This window comes from Barbus barbus, assembly GCF_936440315.1.
Source record: "Barbus barbus genome assembly, chromosome: 23".
NCBI classification, from domain to species: domain Eukaryota; kingdom Metazoa; phylum Chordata; class Actinopteri; order Cypriniformes; family Cyprinidae; genus Barbus; species Barbus barbus.
Window position 1 is genome coordinate 16,102,363 of NC_136751.1, and position 15,432 is coordinate 16,117,794.

Below are 15,432 nucleotides of genomic sequence, written 5' to 3' on the forward strand. Positions count from 1 at the left end.
TTCCCTCCTTTTTTTATTGTTGTAACTTTCCGACAAAACTCATTCTACCACATCCTAAACCATATATTGGATTTTGTGTTTTATAGCTTTATGGAACGGAAATATGGTCATAAAAATCATCATTTTATGCATCACACACACGCACATATGGGCTTCATCTGCATGATGAATATTAAAGTTATGCAACTCTTCCCACATGAAATATAGTACATATAGTAGCTACTAGTGTTTTTGAACCATAGTAAAGTGTATTAATGCTACAGCATACTGTAGTATTAACTATAGTGAACCGATAAACTGTAATAAATACTGTAGTATACTTTAGTTTTTACTACCGTAAACTGTAGTGTAGTATAATAACCTATAGTTGTAGAAAACCTAGTACAATATTGGATAAAATCAATTGTTTATATTAGCCTACTATAGTTGTTATATTACCACAACAAATTAATTCAAGTACTTTACTATAGTATGGTTCAAAAACACTATAGTTGGCCTATTTACTATAAATTAGTTACTGTAGTATTTTTTCATGTTGGTTAATACCAAACACATTTTCATTAAAAAAAATTATTTCACATACAACATTAATGTAATTTTCTCTGGTGGTCAATAGCTGGACTTGATCCCTTTACTGTCACAATGCAAATAATCAGTAATGGAGTCATGTATTGTTTTGACAATTCTGCCATCCTCTGGTCAAAAGCGAGAAATACATATTTATATATATTTTTTTTTTTCATACTGTTTGATCGTCTTGAGCAGGATTATTCATTCAAAAAGTGCAAAAATTTGAAAAAGTTTCTGGAGCTGCATTTTCTGGAATTTTTAAACAGCAATTAATAAATCTAATTGTATATAGTATCAGCTGCAGGAAAATAGTTATGAAGAGGACACTTAAATACTAGGTAAATACAAGTGCTCAAGACGGTTCAAGGAAAAAAAAAAAAACAATCCTAGAATACCTTTAATGTGTTAGAATGTGCCAAGGTCATAAACTCTTTAATTCAGTAGTTCCATACAAGTTTCGATTTCAACAAACTGTTGTATATGCCTACAAAAATCGCATAAATCATGAATTATCTAAAAAAAAAAAGAAGACCTTAAATGATCGTTGCAATAAATGTACATTTTCTTTATTCCAAAAAGATAACGATCCATAACAATAACACCTTTCAATAAAATATTTACACACATTTAAAAAGTACATTAACATCCCTTCAGAGGCATTATGTATACCATCTGCAGACAGCTGAAACCACTAGCAGCTAACTGGATATTATTTCTAATTGCATGGCAACACAATTCTCATCAGGAGAGGTGAATAACAAATGATTTATGTTTGGCATTTGCCATCATCATATTTAACTGGGTGAGTGTTAATAGGGATGAGAGCTTGCTTTTTAATGAGAGGAACAGAACATACAGTTACAGCCGTGCCTATACTAAATTACTAGTTACGACTGATTTGGTTCTGTCCAAGAAAATATATCTACAGGACAGTGAGAGGAAAGGTTTGTACTGAGATTTCAACTATGAGCTGTTTGAATGTAAAGACTACAAAGAGATGACATCAAACTGGCTTGTGAAAGAAACATGAGCCTCTACCAGGCTGGTCCTTTGAACTTCTTTATTACCTATTTTGAGCCATGTAGAGGTTTGGAGTTGGGCCGAGTTAAATGCGAACCTAATTAAACCCTGCAAATGGTAACTGCTACGTTTGTCCACATACTATACATAAACACATGCTTTTTTCTATCTTATATGAAAACAACCAACAGCACTGTAGCCTCCATATGCAACATTTAACAACAGATATTTACCGTATAAGTTCTTGCTAAACATATTCCTTCCTCCTATATAGCCAATCAACATTTTTTCCAATATCTAATATCCAAGTTATGCTTAAAGTGTTTCCAATTCTGTTATGCTTTTAATGGGAGTTATCACTGTTGTACTAATGGACACTGTCTAAAATAATAGCAAATACACACAAGGCAGCAAACGTGTAACTACATACACATGGCTCATTTCGATTTGTCTCAGCAGAACTCCCACAAGACAACTTGTTATCAAGGGCATACAAGATCATTTCTGGACTGAACAACTCAGACAATAAACATGCAAGTTATACCACAAACCAAGGAAAATCTAAATTAACTTATGCAAAAACTTTTGGGCAGGCCAATAAATAAGCAGAATTGCAAATCAACAAAAAATATATATACAGATCATTTGAAGAATACAAACACCTGGCAGTGTGCTGACATGTGGAACGCTTGTGCAGTTTAGCATATTAAGGCAATATCAGGGAAAAGTGAGGGAAAATACTGCTACATTGCATGTTAAAATGAATGAAACATGCCTTTGTGCTACACAACCATGTTCTGTGGCATTACTAAACAAAGAAGGTGTTTCTTGTTCATATACACTGACATTTTAATGAAAACAAACTAGACACTAAGTTTTTATCTGAAATATGAATAATTAGTTCAAACCCATTAACTGAACTTCCTGAAACAGAACAAATTAACCTGTTGCGTCTGTCATCCATTCAGTACAACTACGCTTTTCATAACCATTCCCATCATTTGACATAGAGCAGGTTGTTCCTAGTTTAGTAATAGAGCAGTGATACAAAATACACCAACCAGGAACAATGTTTTTACTGCTCAAATACTGAATGAATGACCTGCATGTAAAAACACACAATCTAGTGTTTACTAGCCACCCTCACGCACAAAATTATCCCACCTTACATGAAATTATTTAGTTTTGTTGATACCATAGCTACAGACAATTACGCCAGCAGTTCAAGCTCGGCTATATTGACTATGGTGTGCAATACTTTACACGATAAACAGTGAATGAGGAGGGCTACACTGTGACTGCACTATCAGAAAGAAAAATGCAATTCATTTGACCATATTGTGAGTGATTCCCATAAAAAAAAAAAAAAAAAAAGAGATGGAGTTTCTCACTAAAGGCAAACTCCCGTGTTGTATGCAAGCTGAAATTAAAATAAAGGCCTTGGGGTTGGCGTTGTCCTTGCGGTAAGGCTCAATGCCAGGTGAACAGGTTGATGTTGTTGGTTGTGTCACTGTTCAAAGCTTCTGATGGAAACTCTAGCCCAGTGGCCCGTTACTCAACTCCCCAAGCACCAGCTGTGTCGTAACGGTGCTTGCGGGGCTCTCAGATCTTCTTGGGCCGGCGTCCCAGATGGTAGTAATAGGACAGCGTGACAGTGAGGAAGAATATGCGACTGAGGAGGAGGAGGATGGCAGCATTTGGTAAAGAGCCCAGTTCCACCAGAGTGACGGAGGTCACTGTAACGTAGTGAAGCGAAGATATACATGATCCAAATATCAAGACAGTTTTGAGGAAACACATGGTAAATGTATTATAAATATCACAATGACTAATTAGATTTAAGGCCTGTTCACACCAAGGACGATAACTATAAAGATAACGATAAAGATATAGTTTTAAAAATTCTCAGTATTAAAGAGTCCACACCACAGCAATAACGATAAAGGCACAGAGAAACAATATCGTTGTAATCACTTTCAGAACTATTTTTTCCAGATGACGAACGATACAAACATTGACACCCAATCAGAATCAAACCTGCTATAGGGAGCTCGAGAATTTAAAGCGGCAGACGAGCATGCACTTAGAATAAACAGACAACATTTTCCATGGGTGGGAACGCTAATATCTTTATAGTTATCGGTTTTGGAATGAATGGGGCTTTATAGTGCCGTTCAAAAGTTTCAGGTTGTAATGTTTTGAAAGATGTCTTTTATGCTCACCAAAGCTTTCATCAAAAATGCAGTAAATATAGTTTTGTGAAATGTTATTTTGATTTTAAATAATTGTTTTCTCTATATATTAAAAAAAATATATTATAATATGTCATTTATTCCTGTGATGGCAAAGCTGAAATTTCAGCAGCCATTACTCCAGTGCTCACTATCACATTATCCTTGAGAAATCATTCCTATTGGTCAACTGCAGCAACATATTTGTATAAAGACCCCTTAAAGCAGGGGTGTCAAACTCAGTTCCTGGAGGGCCGGAGCCCTGCAGAGTTTAGATGCAGCCCTAATTAAACAAACCTGATCCAGATAATCAAGTCATTTAGGCTTATTTGAAAACTGCATAGTTTGTGTGTTGGATCAGGCTTGGAACTAAACTCTGCAGGGCTGCGGCCCTCCAGGAACTGAGTTTGACACCCCTGCCTTAAAGGGTTAGTTCACCCAACAGTGAAAATTCTGTAATTAATTACTCACCCTCATGTCGTTCCAAACCCTTCATTCATCTTCGGAAAACAAATTAAGATATTTTTGATGGAATCTGAGAGCTCTCTGACCCTCCCATAGACAGCAACTCAACTGATGTTCCCAGACCCAGAAACGTAGCAAGGACATCGGTAAAACAGTCCATGTGACATCAGTGGCTCAACTTCAGTTTTGCGAAGCTACGAGAATACTTTTTGTGCACAAAGAAATCAAAAATAATCTATTTAAAGGGGTCATTGGATGCCCATTTTACACAAGTTGATATGATTCTTTAGGGTCTGAGGTCTGTAAACATACTGTGGTTAAAATTTCTCAATGGTAGTGTAAAAAATACCTTCTTTACCCTGTCAAAATCAGCTCTGTCTTCAGCACGCTGATCTAGTTCATGTTTCTTTAAATTTTAGTGAGCTCTGCTGACCCCACCTCTCTCATGGAGTGACGAGCAGACCATAGATATGTGTAGATTCCCTATTCGACAGCTCCAGATACATTGACGCATCTGCCATCTTGCATTCACCATAATAAATCAATGAATATTCAAAGATATACAAGCATATAACTTGCTGTTGTAGACGCACACAGTCAATGCCCTCAAAGACTCGCAAACCGTTCCAAAAATGGCGGATGGCTTATGTATCACAGCCCATAAAAAAAGTCCATAATGAGGCATCTAGGTATATATATCTAAGGAGCATACTAAACTTCAGGCTAACTAGCACCTTATTAGGAAAGGTGATTTGCAAAGATTCATAAAAACCTCACATATACTCACAATGATTCGTGCGAAAATAGATGCATTTACGTAGATCGGGATCGGCGCATTCACTTCAAAGCGAAAGTAACATTGACATCTGAGCTGCTGAAGAGGCAGAGGATTAGAGGAGAAAACGATGACTGCTATTCATTATTACACCCAACAACTAAACACTTCAATCGCTAAATCGGTGACATCTGGTCTTCTCCTGCACCGGAGGCGGACAGCTCTCAGCTCACCCAGGGCGGGTCTAAGGTAAGACGGTCTTGTCAATCAGCTATCATGGGAGGGGCCTGTACAGAACTACGTCATTCTGACAGGAACCTCAGAACAGCCTGATTTGAGAAAGAGGATTATAAAACAGGGATTTAAAAAAAAAAAAAAACACTGGGTGGATTTTTATAATTATAGGATGGATGTGTACACACACTTCCAACACACATTTATGTTCAAACAACTTGTAAAGTGAATTTTGCATCTGATGTCCCCTTTAACAATTTGTTCCCCCTGAGTTATGTCTTCTGCCATTTTGGAGAGTACTCAAGACTGTAATCAGTGTAATCAGCATTGTTTACATTCGAGGGGGAAAGCGTGTGTATGAATGTAACTGGTGTAATCAGTGTTGTTTACACTTGCGTATGCCTTTTGATACCCTCCAAAATGGCGGAAGACGGTAACTCAGGGGAGAAGTAATGTTGAACAAAGTTGTTATTTTTGTTTTCTTTGCACACAAAAAGTATTCTTGTAGCTTAGCAAAATTGAAGTTGAGCCACTGATGTCTCATGAACTGTTTTACCGATGTTGCATTGCTGTCTATGGAGGGTCAGAGAGCTCTCAGATTCCATCAAAAATATCTTAATTTGTGTTCCGAAGATGAACGAAGGTCTTATGGGTTTGGAATGACATGAGGGTGAGTAGTTAATGACAATTTTCATTTTGGGGTGAACTAACCCTTTAACCCGTTTTATTGCAACATACAAGTGTTTTTGGTCTTTTATATTACTCCGTGCTCTGTTTTTCTATATCAACTTGATAATTTAATTAGAAATTAATTGTAATTCTTTAAAATGTTTTAACCAATTGCATATGTGCAATATAAGCCATAGACAATGTTTGTTACAATGTACATGTATGTCCTTGAATGGATCTGTTTAGAGACAACAACCACTAGAGGGCAGTGGGATCATGACAGTAAAGGCCCTATCTAGAGATGACAAGACACAGCATGCATTAGACTAGTTCTTATTGATACAAACCTAAAAACTGGATGGCAAAGTAGCAGGCCTCGCTAAGTAAAGTCCACTGGATGATAGCCTTCTCAGGAGTGTACAAGCCATTCCACATGATCAGAGAGAGACCTGTCAAAAAGAAAGCAAATGAGGAAGTATTACAGTATATGTACACTATTATTCAGTAAGATCTTGTTGAATTTTATTGTATGAAATGTATCAAAAATGAAAGTAAAGACATTCATAATGTTATACAAGAACAACTTAGTAACAGCCAAACATTAAAACAAATCTTATGTCTCACAATGTGTAACAACATTTATTGATATGCTTCAGTATATCGGGATTGTAGTTTGTATATACTAAAGACAAATTACCCTTTAGAAAGTTTTAAATACTTTATTTTTCCCTATGAGTTAGGATGATATTTCGGTTTAGTTTAGTTAATTTCCCAAGTTTAAACCAATGAATAGCCTAAATGTAGTGAATTTTAGAAATGGCAGATAAAAAGAGAAAATGTTGAGTGAGATGACACAAATGTTCACTTTTCCAGTGAACTACACTTAATTAAAGGTAACTTATCACTGGGGGGCTGAGACAAAAAATGTTCACCCGGAGACACCAGACAACAGTGGCTGACACATACTGACAGACTTAATTACCAGGAGAATTAAATGAGTAATATTAAAAATACATCATCTATTTAATTTCTGAGGGCAAGATTTGAAAAGGGAGCAGTTATAGAGAGGAATAATTGCACTACTAATTTGTGCAAATTCGTTGTCTGCAGTGGGCCAGAAAGAGTCCAATTTAATGTGCAATTAAATGAATGAGCAGTGGAGAGCGTGCCCGCCCCTCTGGGAATATTTCCTCCTCGCTTCTCTTCACAATCCACTGGCTGACTGGCCATTTACTCACATAATAAAAACACAAAAACACATCCTAAGTGCCTCTTGAGCAGAAGACTAAAAAGACAGAGTCTGTTTACAGCCCATCAATAGATGTGCTGACCACATAACAACCTCTTAAGAGTGCAAGAGATCATTAGGTTGCGTTGCATTATTAAAACACAGAATGAAATGAATATGACTTACTAAGAATGGCCCCTCCATAGAGACGTATAGAGACACTGGTAGCTGTTTGTTCTTGATCAAATACAACTTCATACAGCTGGTTAGGGAAGGTTAGGGCCTATAAATCACACATTTAAAATAAATTATTATGATACTAAAGATAGTGAGCACTGGTCCTGAATAAAGCTTCAAGTATTGAAACTTACCATAAGGGCCATGACTGTGAAAACCACAGCGGAGAAGAGGATCCATAACCTTGAGAAAGGAATAACATCAGAGTCAGTAGAGAAGATGGCAAACTTTGATTGTGAATCTTCTATTCTAAAGCGCCAAGGGCAGTTTAGCAACGAAGCTATAGTACAGAGGGGTTCAAAAGCCTGAGATTCATCTGGATCTGGGATTGCATTTACACTTAAATGGATAGTTCACCCAAAAATGAAAATTTGATGTTTATCTGCTTACCCCCAGGGCATCCAAGATGTAGGTGACTTTGTTTCTTCAGTAGAACACAAAGATTTTTTAACTCAAACCATTGCAGTCTGTCATATAATGGCAGTCAATGGGACCCATGGCTTTGAGAGTCAAATACTGTTCGGTTTCTTGCACAGACCAATTTTTGTGTCTTAAGACCTCAACGTATTGTCACGAGCCGCAGGGTTTAATTTGGTTTTGTCTGTGTATGTTTTTTGGTATATATAATGGGGTCCCATTGGCTGCCATTATATGACTGACAGACTGCAACTGTTTGAGTTAAAAATCTTTGTTTGTGTTCTACTGAAGAAACAAAGTCAGCTACATCTTGGATGCCCTGGGGGTAAGCAGATGAAAATCAAATTTTCATTTTTGGGTGAACTATCCCTTTAAAGAAACATTTGAATGTAAAATGAATAAGAGACCAATTTTAGATCACTAATCAAATAAGGTCATTTGTGAAATGTATATGACTCTTTTCAGATTGTCAGATGTTGCTCTACAATTGAAGCTCTTTGGATCATCTCAAATCATGCTGGAGAACATAATCATCAGGTTTTATACAGTGCTGCTGTCATTATAATAAAAGAGAGAAAAACCACATACTAAGACATTTTGAAATCAATGTTCATTTTGACTCAAATTGTTATGCTGACTGCTGATAATATACATCATCTCTCAAAAGTTAGGGGTCGGTGAGATTTTTTATTTGTACAAAACAATTTATTCAGCAAGGATCCGTTGAAATGATCAAAAGTTACAGACATTTGTAATGTTACAAAAATGTATATTTCAAATAAATTATGTTCTTTTGAACTTTCAAAATTCATATTCGTATCAATGAATCTATAAAAAAATGAATCACGGTTTCAATAAAAATATTAAACAGCACAACTGTTTCCAGTAGTAGTTGTTGTAAAAGTATAGTTTTTAAAGCCATGTCAGCAACTGAGGCTATTTTCATGGTTACAATAAATACAGTAAAATAAAAACTAAACAAAAAGCACAGCAGTTAAGATAATATTTTTACATTTATGTATGACAAAAAGTCTAAAAAAAATAAAATAAAAAAACTTTTCTGCTAAAATCTTACAAAACAAGTCCTTAAGTGAGCTTATTAAATAAAAAAATGTTGTCTATTTATATTAAAAGCAGGACAGTCCATAACTGTTTCCAACAATGATAAATAGAAATATTTCTTGAGCACCAAATTAGCATATTAGAATGATTTCTGAAGGCTCATGTGACACTGAAGACTGGACTAATGGCTGCTGAAAATTCTAATTTCCCATCACAGAAATAAATGACATTTTAAAATATATTCAAATAGAAAACTAAAAATATTACTGTTTTTACTGAATTTTTGATCAGCAGCCTAAGTGAGCATAAGAGACTTCTTTCAAAAACACTAAAGAAATATTTCCTACCTCAAACTTTTGAATTGAATTGAATTTAAAATTAAAAAATGCATTTAATAAGAAAAATGCTTCAATTAATGGTTTTAGGTTTTTGGACCTCACTGTATAGATTCTAGAAATGTGCTATGTTCTTGAATGGTGCAAAATTCTAATTGAGATATTGGAGACTCAACAAGCGACTCAGATAATGCACATAAATTAGAAGCTAATAATGTTGCAGGGGATTCTTCTTACATAAACCATTTGCTTTAGTATCCAGAGAAAGACAAAATCATACGCGTTACTTAAACAGCGGCTGAATTTATACAATTACTGAGCCCAGGGTTCAGCTGGTTCATCTGTGGCCTGTCAAAATAACTGTGCTTTAATTAAAGGCCTGCTATTTTCTGCATTGGTGACCCAAGGCAGAAAGTAATAAATGAGGTTTATAAGAGCAAACTCCCTTAACACTGCAGTGTAGAGCACAGTGGAACAGCTCAGAGACGTTGTCTTACCTCAGTCCCACAGGCTCTCGAACCGCAAACTTGATCTCATTCCCCAGCATCTGACTGATCTGAGAGAGAAAAGGAGGAAGTGAGGAAGAAAGTTGGGAAGAGAGCAAGAAAGACACAAGGGAGACAAACACTACGCTCAGAATAATAAAAACTGGTAGTGACACTGCTGACAGAAACTTTCATTCTGAATTCCCTTCAGACGAACAAAAACAACTTTATCATTCTGAAGCATGATGAATTGATAGTGCATGGCGAGTTGTCCACAGTTGTGTGGTGCGAATCATGAAGACATCATTAATTTAAGTGAAGAAACCTGGTGTGAAGACTGACGTCTGGGGGCGAGCAATGGATAGGTGGATTAATAACGCACTATATTTTTTAGCATGAAATCCAATTTGATAACAAATTAGCAAATGCAGCTACCCACATTGTATCTCTGATGATTTCCATAGATTCACACATATTCAGGTTTATGGCTGTCATTCAATGCATCCACCTACTTCTTCATAGCTGTTAAACAAAGATGGCATCACTACAAGGAAATCAACGTCTCGGCAAAGTCAATTGTTTAATCACCGTTTTGGGAGGTGAGACTGTTCTATCATTAGCAGCATATCACGGGTTCCCATATGGCTGCTTAAAAGAAAATAGCATTTATTGTTCCTAAAGGAGCATTTTGGTTTCGAAGGAAATCTTTAACTTTAGAACCAAGTAACTAATTCGCACCAGTAAGTATTCATTAAAAGAACAAATTCATAAAAATCATTTGTTACAGAAATCACACAAGAGCATCATTGTAGTTCAATTAATGAACAAATGGCTCTTATGTGTTGTGTGTATCTTAAAACATACAGAATTGCTAGTGCAATATGATTTACAACAAATAACTCTTTTAATGAATAGTTTAATAAGATGGGTAACTAGTTTGAAACGTTGTCTTTGTATAATTTAGCACATTAAGTACAGTGCACATTATTGAAACTCAAGTAAAATTTCACGAGCAAAGAAAGGTCCACTGGCAATAGATGTATGAAGCACAATTCACAAAGTCAAGCGTGAAACATGGTTCCTATTTGAATCACTGGATTTCACACAATATTTTGCAAAGTAACAGTAAATGTGGTTGATTTTCTATAAAGTAAAAGTGTACATTCTCCAAGTAAAACGGACATTATAACTGAAATAATCAAAATGGATTCGAAAGCAGAATTGAAGAGACAGCTTGTGAATCAGCAATGAATCTGAAAAAATTAACGCACAGTCCAAATGGCTATTACTTTCATCCAGTGAAATTTTGTACAAAGTACACTATCGTTCACAAAAGTTTGGGTTTGTGAGGTCTGTAAGGGTTCATCCAATGCTATCTCACGGCAATTCGTACATATTTTATGAGGTGGCTAATTCGTACGAATTTGTACGACCTCACTCGTACGATTCAGTATGATTTGTCTAAACCCCAGTGACAGCTAGGTTTAGGGGTGGGGCTAGGTGTAGGTCATTCGTACAAATTCATACGAATTGGCAACTCGGAAAATACGTACGATTTAGCAAAAATCGTATGAATTTCTACAAGTGAGGTCGTACGACTTCGTACGAATTAAAATATGTACGAATTGCCGTGAGATCGGGCTGGGTCATCAGATGCAAAATTCACTTTTACATGCTGTTTGAACTGAAAAAAATGTGTCTTGGCAGTGTGTGTACACAACCACTCTATAATGATCAAAAGCTGCTATTGTTTCGACACCGGAGCAGGAGTAGACAAAAATGTCTCCTAAGCGATTGAGGTGTATTGTTGTTGGACGTAATCATGAACATAGCAGTCGTCATTAACTCCAGACATCTGAGCCCCTGAAGACGCAATGGATTACTTTTGTTTTTGAAGGGAATGTGCCCCCCCCGATCTACCTTAATGTGTTTATGTTCACGCAAATCATTCGTGATCCAGCTTCACCTACAGAAGAAGTGAGTATAAGTTATTTTTTTAAATGAATCTTTGCGAATTGCCTTTCCTAATAATGTGCTCGTTAGCAAGTTTTGCGGCTAAATGTGGCTAAAGTTTATAGTCTCAGAGAACTGCTCATCACCCCACGGAAGAGAGGGGCGGGGTGAGCAGAGCTCATTAGCATTTAAAGGGAAATGCACTGAAACGGCTAGCTGTGAACAAAGCTGTTTTTGACAAGGTAAAAAGGGTGTTTTACACTACCATTGAGAAATATTATCCAAAGTATATCATATCAACTTGTTGAAAATGGGCATCCGGTGACCCCTTTAATGCTTTTAATAAAAATCATTTATGCTCATCAAAGCAACATTTATTTGGTCAAAAATACAGTAAAACTAATAATAATGTGAAATCTTACTTATTTAACATTCAAAATAACTGTTTTCTATTGTAGTATTTTAAAATGTAATTCATTCCTGTGATGGCAAAGCTAAATTATTAGCATTATTATACCGAACTTCAGTTTCTTGATCTAATATGCTGATTCGGTGCTCAATAAATATTTAGTATTATCTTGAAAACAGTTGTTCTGCTTAATATTTTTCAGGATTCTTTGGTGAATAGTAAGTTTGTTTGTTTTTTAATTAGAAATATTTTGTAGAATTATAAATGACTTTACTGTGACTTTTGATCAATTGTGCCCTCACTGATTACAAGAATTGATTTCTTTTTTATTGATTTCAGAAAAAAAAATAACTTACTGACCCCAAACTTTTGAATGATAGTGTATATGCTCAGCAAAACAGTCTGGATAAAAATGAATATAAAATGTCAAGAATGTCTTTTGTATTTGGTTTGTGGCCTGAATGTTAAGATAGAGGCTAGTAGACTGGCCACATTTCCAGGTTTGTTGATTGATGACATTATAAATGCTGTGAGGGATATGAGCGGGAAATGGTGTTTCATTTATTCTCAGTGGTGCTCAGCGAATGCACCTCCAGAATCCCACTTACTGTGGCAGACAACCACAGCGTCAGTGCATCTGTATGGGCGTCCTTAAAAAGACTGTGAAATGAGACAGAATGGGAGCACAACAGGGAGATAAGAAAGAGAAAACCAGTGTAAGAGACAGAATGGAGGCAGAGAGGTGGCAAAATAAGCATGCAGAGATAAAGAGAGAGCGCACACTATGAAGACTGCTTTGCGCAGGTCCCTGTAGATCCTGCCACAGTGATACAGCAGATGCTCCTGCTGGGCTTCATACTAAGATGTGCTAATGACTCGGAAATAAATTAGATTTGGTGACTGCCAGAATGCAGATGCCCAGAGCTGCCCAGACAATCACCACAATATCACCAAAAGTAAACAAGTTCGTTACATCCAATACTGCACGGCACGTATTTCAACTCATCCTCTGCTGAGAGACTGCTCAAGTTAATGAAATGACAACACAATCCCACAATATCTTTCAAAGAGTAGACAGACAGTCTCATTTGACGGTTTTAGAGTGTGAAGAGTGCTGAAAGAGCAGAGTGTAAAATCAGATTTCTGCATGACAAGTCAAAAAATAGGCAGGCAGCTATAAAACACAATGAGATAACATTACACAGAGTGGAATGGAATTCAGTTTTTTTTTCGCAGAATCTCAAAATGCATTTTTATATTTTTTATAGTTTAAGAATTCTGAAACATTTAAAAGCAAATTAAAGTTAAATTAATTAGAAATTGTGAAAGTAGAGACATTGTGACACTGATGGTCAGATTTTATTCTTCCACTATATCATTTTGTGCATTTCAAATCATGCTGGAATGCATGACTATCAGGGAAATGGGTTGTTCAAAAGAAAAATGATTCTGAAATTAGATTAGATCATTATTTTTATCATCACTTTGGTTTTTATCTAGATCAGACCTCATGTACATAGCTAGCAGCTATACTTATGATATAAAATCCATTTCAGAGCACTGGTAATCCAGATTTTGTAATCTGCAAATGTGTGTATCTGGACCTGGATGATCCAATCCAATGTTGCTTTGGGAAAAAAAACAGGGATTTACAAATCCAGATTAAACTAATTTGAACAACTCGGCTCAAATTTGGCACAAGCTTGTGGAGTTTATGCTACTCAAGTACTGCTGTCGTTAAAGCAAAATGGACAAAACCAAAGATATTCTAAATTTTTTTAATTTTATATTGGTATACTATAATTAAATCTGAAATGAAAAACTGCATTAAATTAGACAATGTTCCTGTCTTTAAGAACAAGGCCAAAATATCTTGTTATAAAAGATAAAGTGATATGCAAAGGCTATTTAAGACTGGGCTATGACAAGCAAATGCTCGATTAAGAACTTTTCTCCACTCCTCAAATACATAAAACATAAAATAATTCAAACAACCAGTTACTCTTGAATTCAGGCTTTCCTGTAGCTCAAATAGTAAAGCATGGCGCTAGCAACGCCAAGGTCATGGGTTCGATTCCCAGGGAAAGCAAGAGCTGATAAAATGTAAAAACTGTAACTTGAATGCAATGTAAGTCGCTTTGGATAAAAGTGTCTGCTAAATGCATAAATATAAATGTAAATGTGAATTTTTAAACAAGCAGAGACCGACTCTAAACTCTGCGTGTGGAATTTCATTCAAGATGAGGTTTTGCTAACAGTTTGAGGATTTAATGGAGTTATGAGGTTCAGTCATAAGCTTATTTAATACTTTTCATGTGTTAAACGTGTCAAACCAAAAGAGAGAGAAAAAAGTCAAAATACAGAGATAGAAGGTTTCTGTCAGGATTGGAACTGCCTGTTTGATTAACCTTAAAAATAAAAAAATAAATAGTTTTGAATTTGATTTCACAAAAACCCTGAGGCCAATTTAAAATTATTTGCAATTTACAAAGATCACAAGAGTCACATCACTAAACAGAAACTTCTGCTTCCGGGTCAGAGGTGATAAACTGTAGTGATGATAGATTCAACTAAATTAAATCCAATCCAGTTTTAATTTGAGCAGTCATATTTCATTACGATTCACAGCAGCAAAGATTTCAAGCTCTAAATCGTACTTTACCAACTGGCTAACTGCAAATCGCATTTTATCTGGTGGTTGGTTCTGTGACTTATTTGAACAGTGTAAGCAGCTGAGACCTTTCTAAACTCTAAAATAGCCCAAATATTTCAATTTGCTGGCAGCTTTGGCCTCTGCAAAAAATTCTCAGCGAGTGCCGACATCCTGATTAGAGGCTACTGCAGGTCAGCCTCTGAATGCAGAAGATAAAAGCCAGGCATAGCAATGAGAGTGATCTCATGGGAGCTATTACCAAAGCCCAGGTCGACTTTTGTGAAAGACATGTAACCAAAAATTGCTCTTTTGAGGATATCAAAACATTGCAAATGAACATGGAGAGATCAGGTCTGTTTCTACTGCTGTCAAAACTATTGCTGATGCAAATGCAACTTCCATTCAGATGCTTTGTGGGTCATTTACAGCACAAGACCATGCACAAATAAAAACAGCGCTTCACTAGGTGTGTATCGTGTGATGGTGCATGTGTTCTGACGTGCATCTGTTTGAATGCGAGTTTGGCCTCTGGCTGTTGTGCCATTACTGAATCATGCATCTGTACAGTCATTCTAGCACGCGTGGTTTTCACAGGAACAGAACCTTCTCCAGGAAGCTGACCTGAATCATGAGCGTGAGACGCATTTAGCAAGAATAATAATGCAGAATAGTGTGGCACAGGGTACAGA

General features: G+C 36.2%; 1 protein-coding gene across 2 annotated transcripts in view; it reads right to left on the reverse strand.

Moving 5' to 3' along the window:
- Window positions 1–1,109: 1,109 nt before the first annotated feature.
- The window catches only part of LOC306843178 (tumor protein p53-inducible protein 11-like), a 60,397-nt gene continuing 46,074 nt past the window's right edge, over window positions 1,110–15,432 (reverse strand). For both annotated transcript variants that reach the window (XM_079374480.1, XM_079374481.1), the window contains 5 exons: window positions 9,741–9,799; window positions 7,564–7,612; window positions 7,379–7,475; window positions 6,312–6,413; window positions 1,110–3,326 (listed from right to left, as the gene is read on the reverse strand). In XM_079374480.1, the coding sequence (XP_079230606.1) occupies window positions 3,193–3,326; window positions 6,312–6,413; window positions 7,379–7,475; window positions 7,564–7,612; window positions 9,741–9,799 (441 nt within the window). In that variant the 3' untranslated portion in view covers window positions 1,110–3,192. The remainder of the gene's footprint in view (window positions 3,327–6,311; window positions 6,414–7,378; window positions 7,476–7,563; window positions 7,613–9,740; window positions 9,800–15,432) is intronic.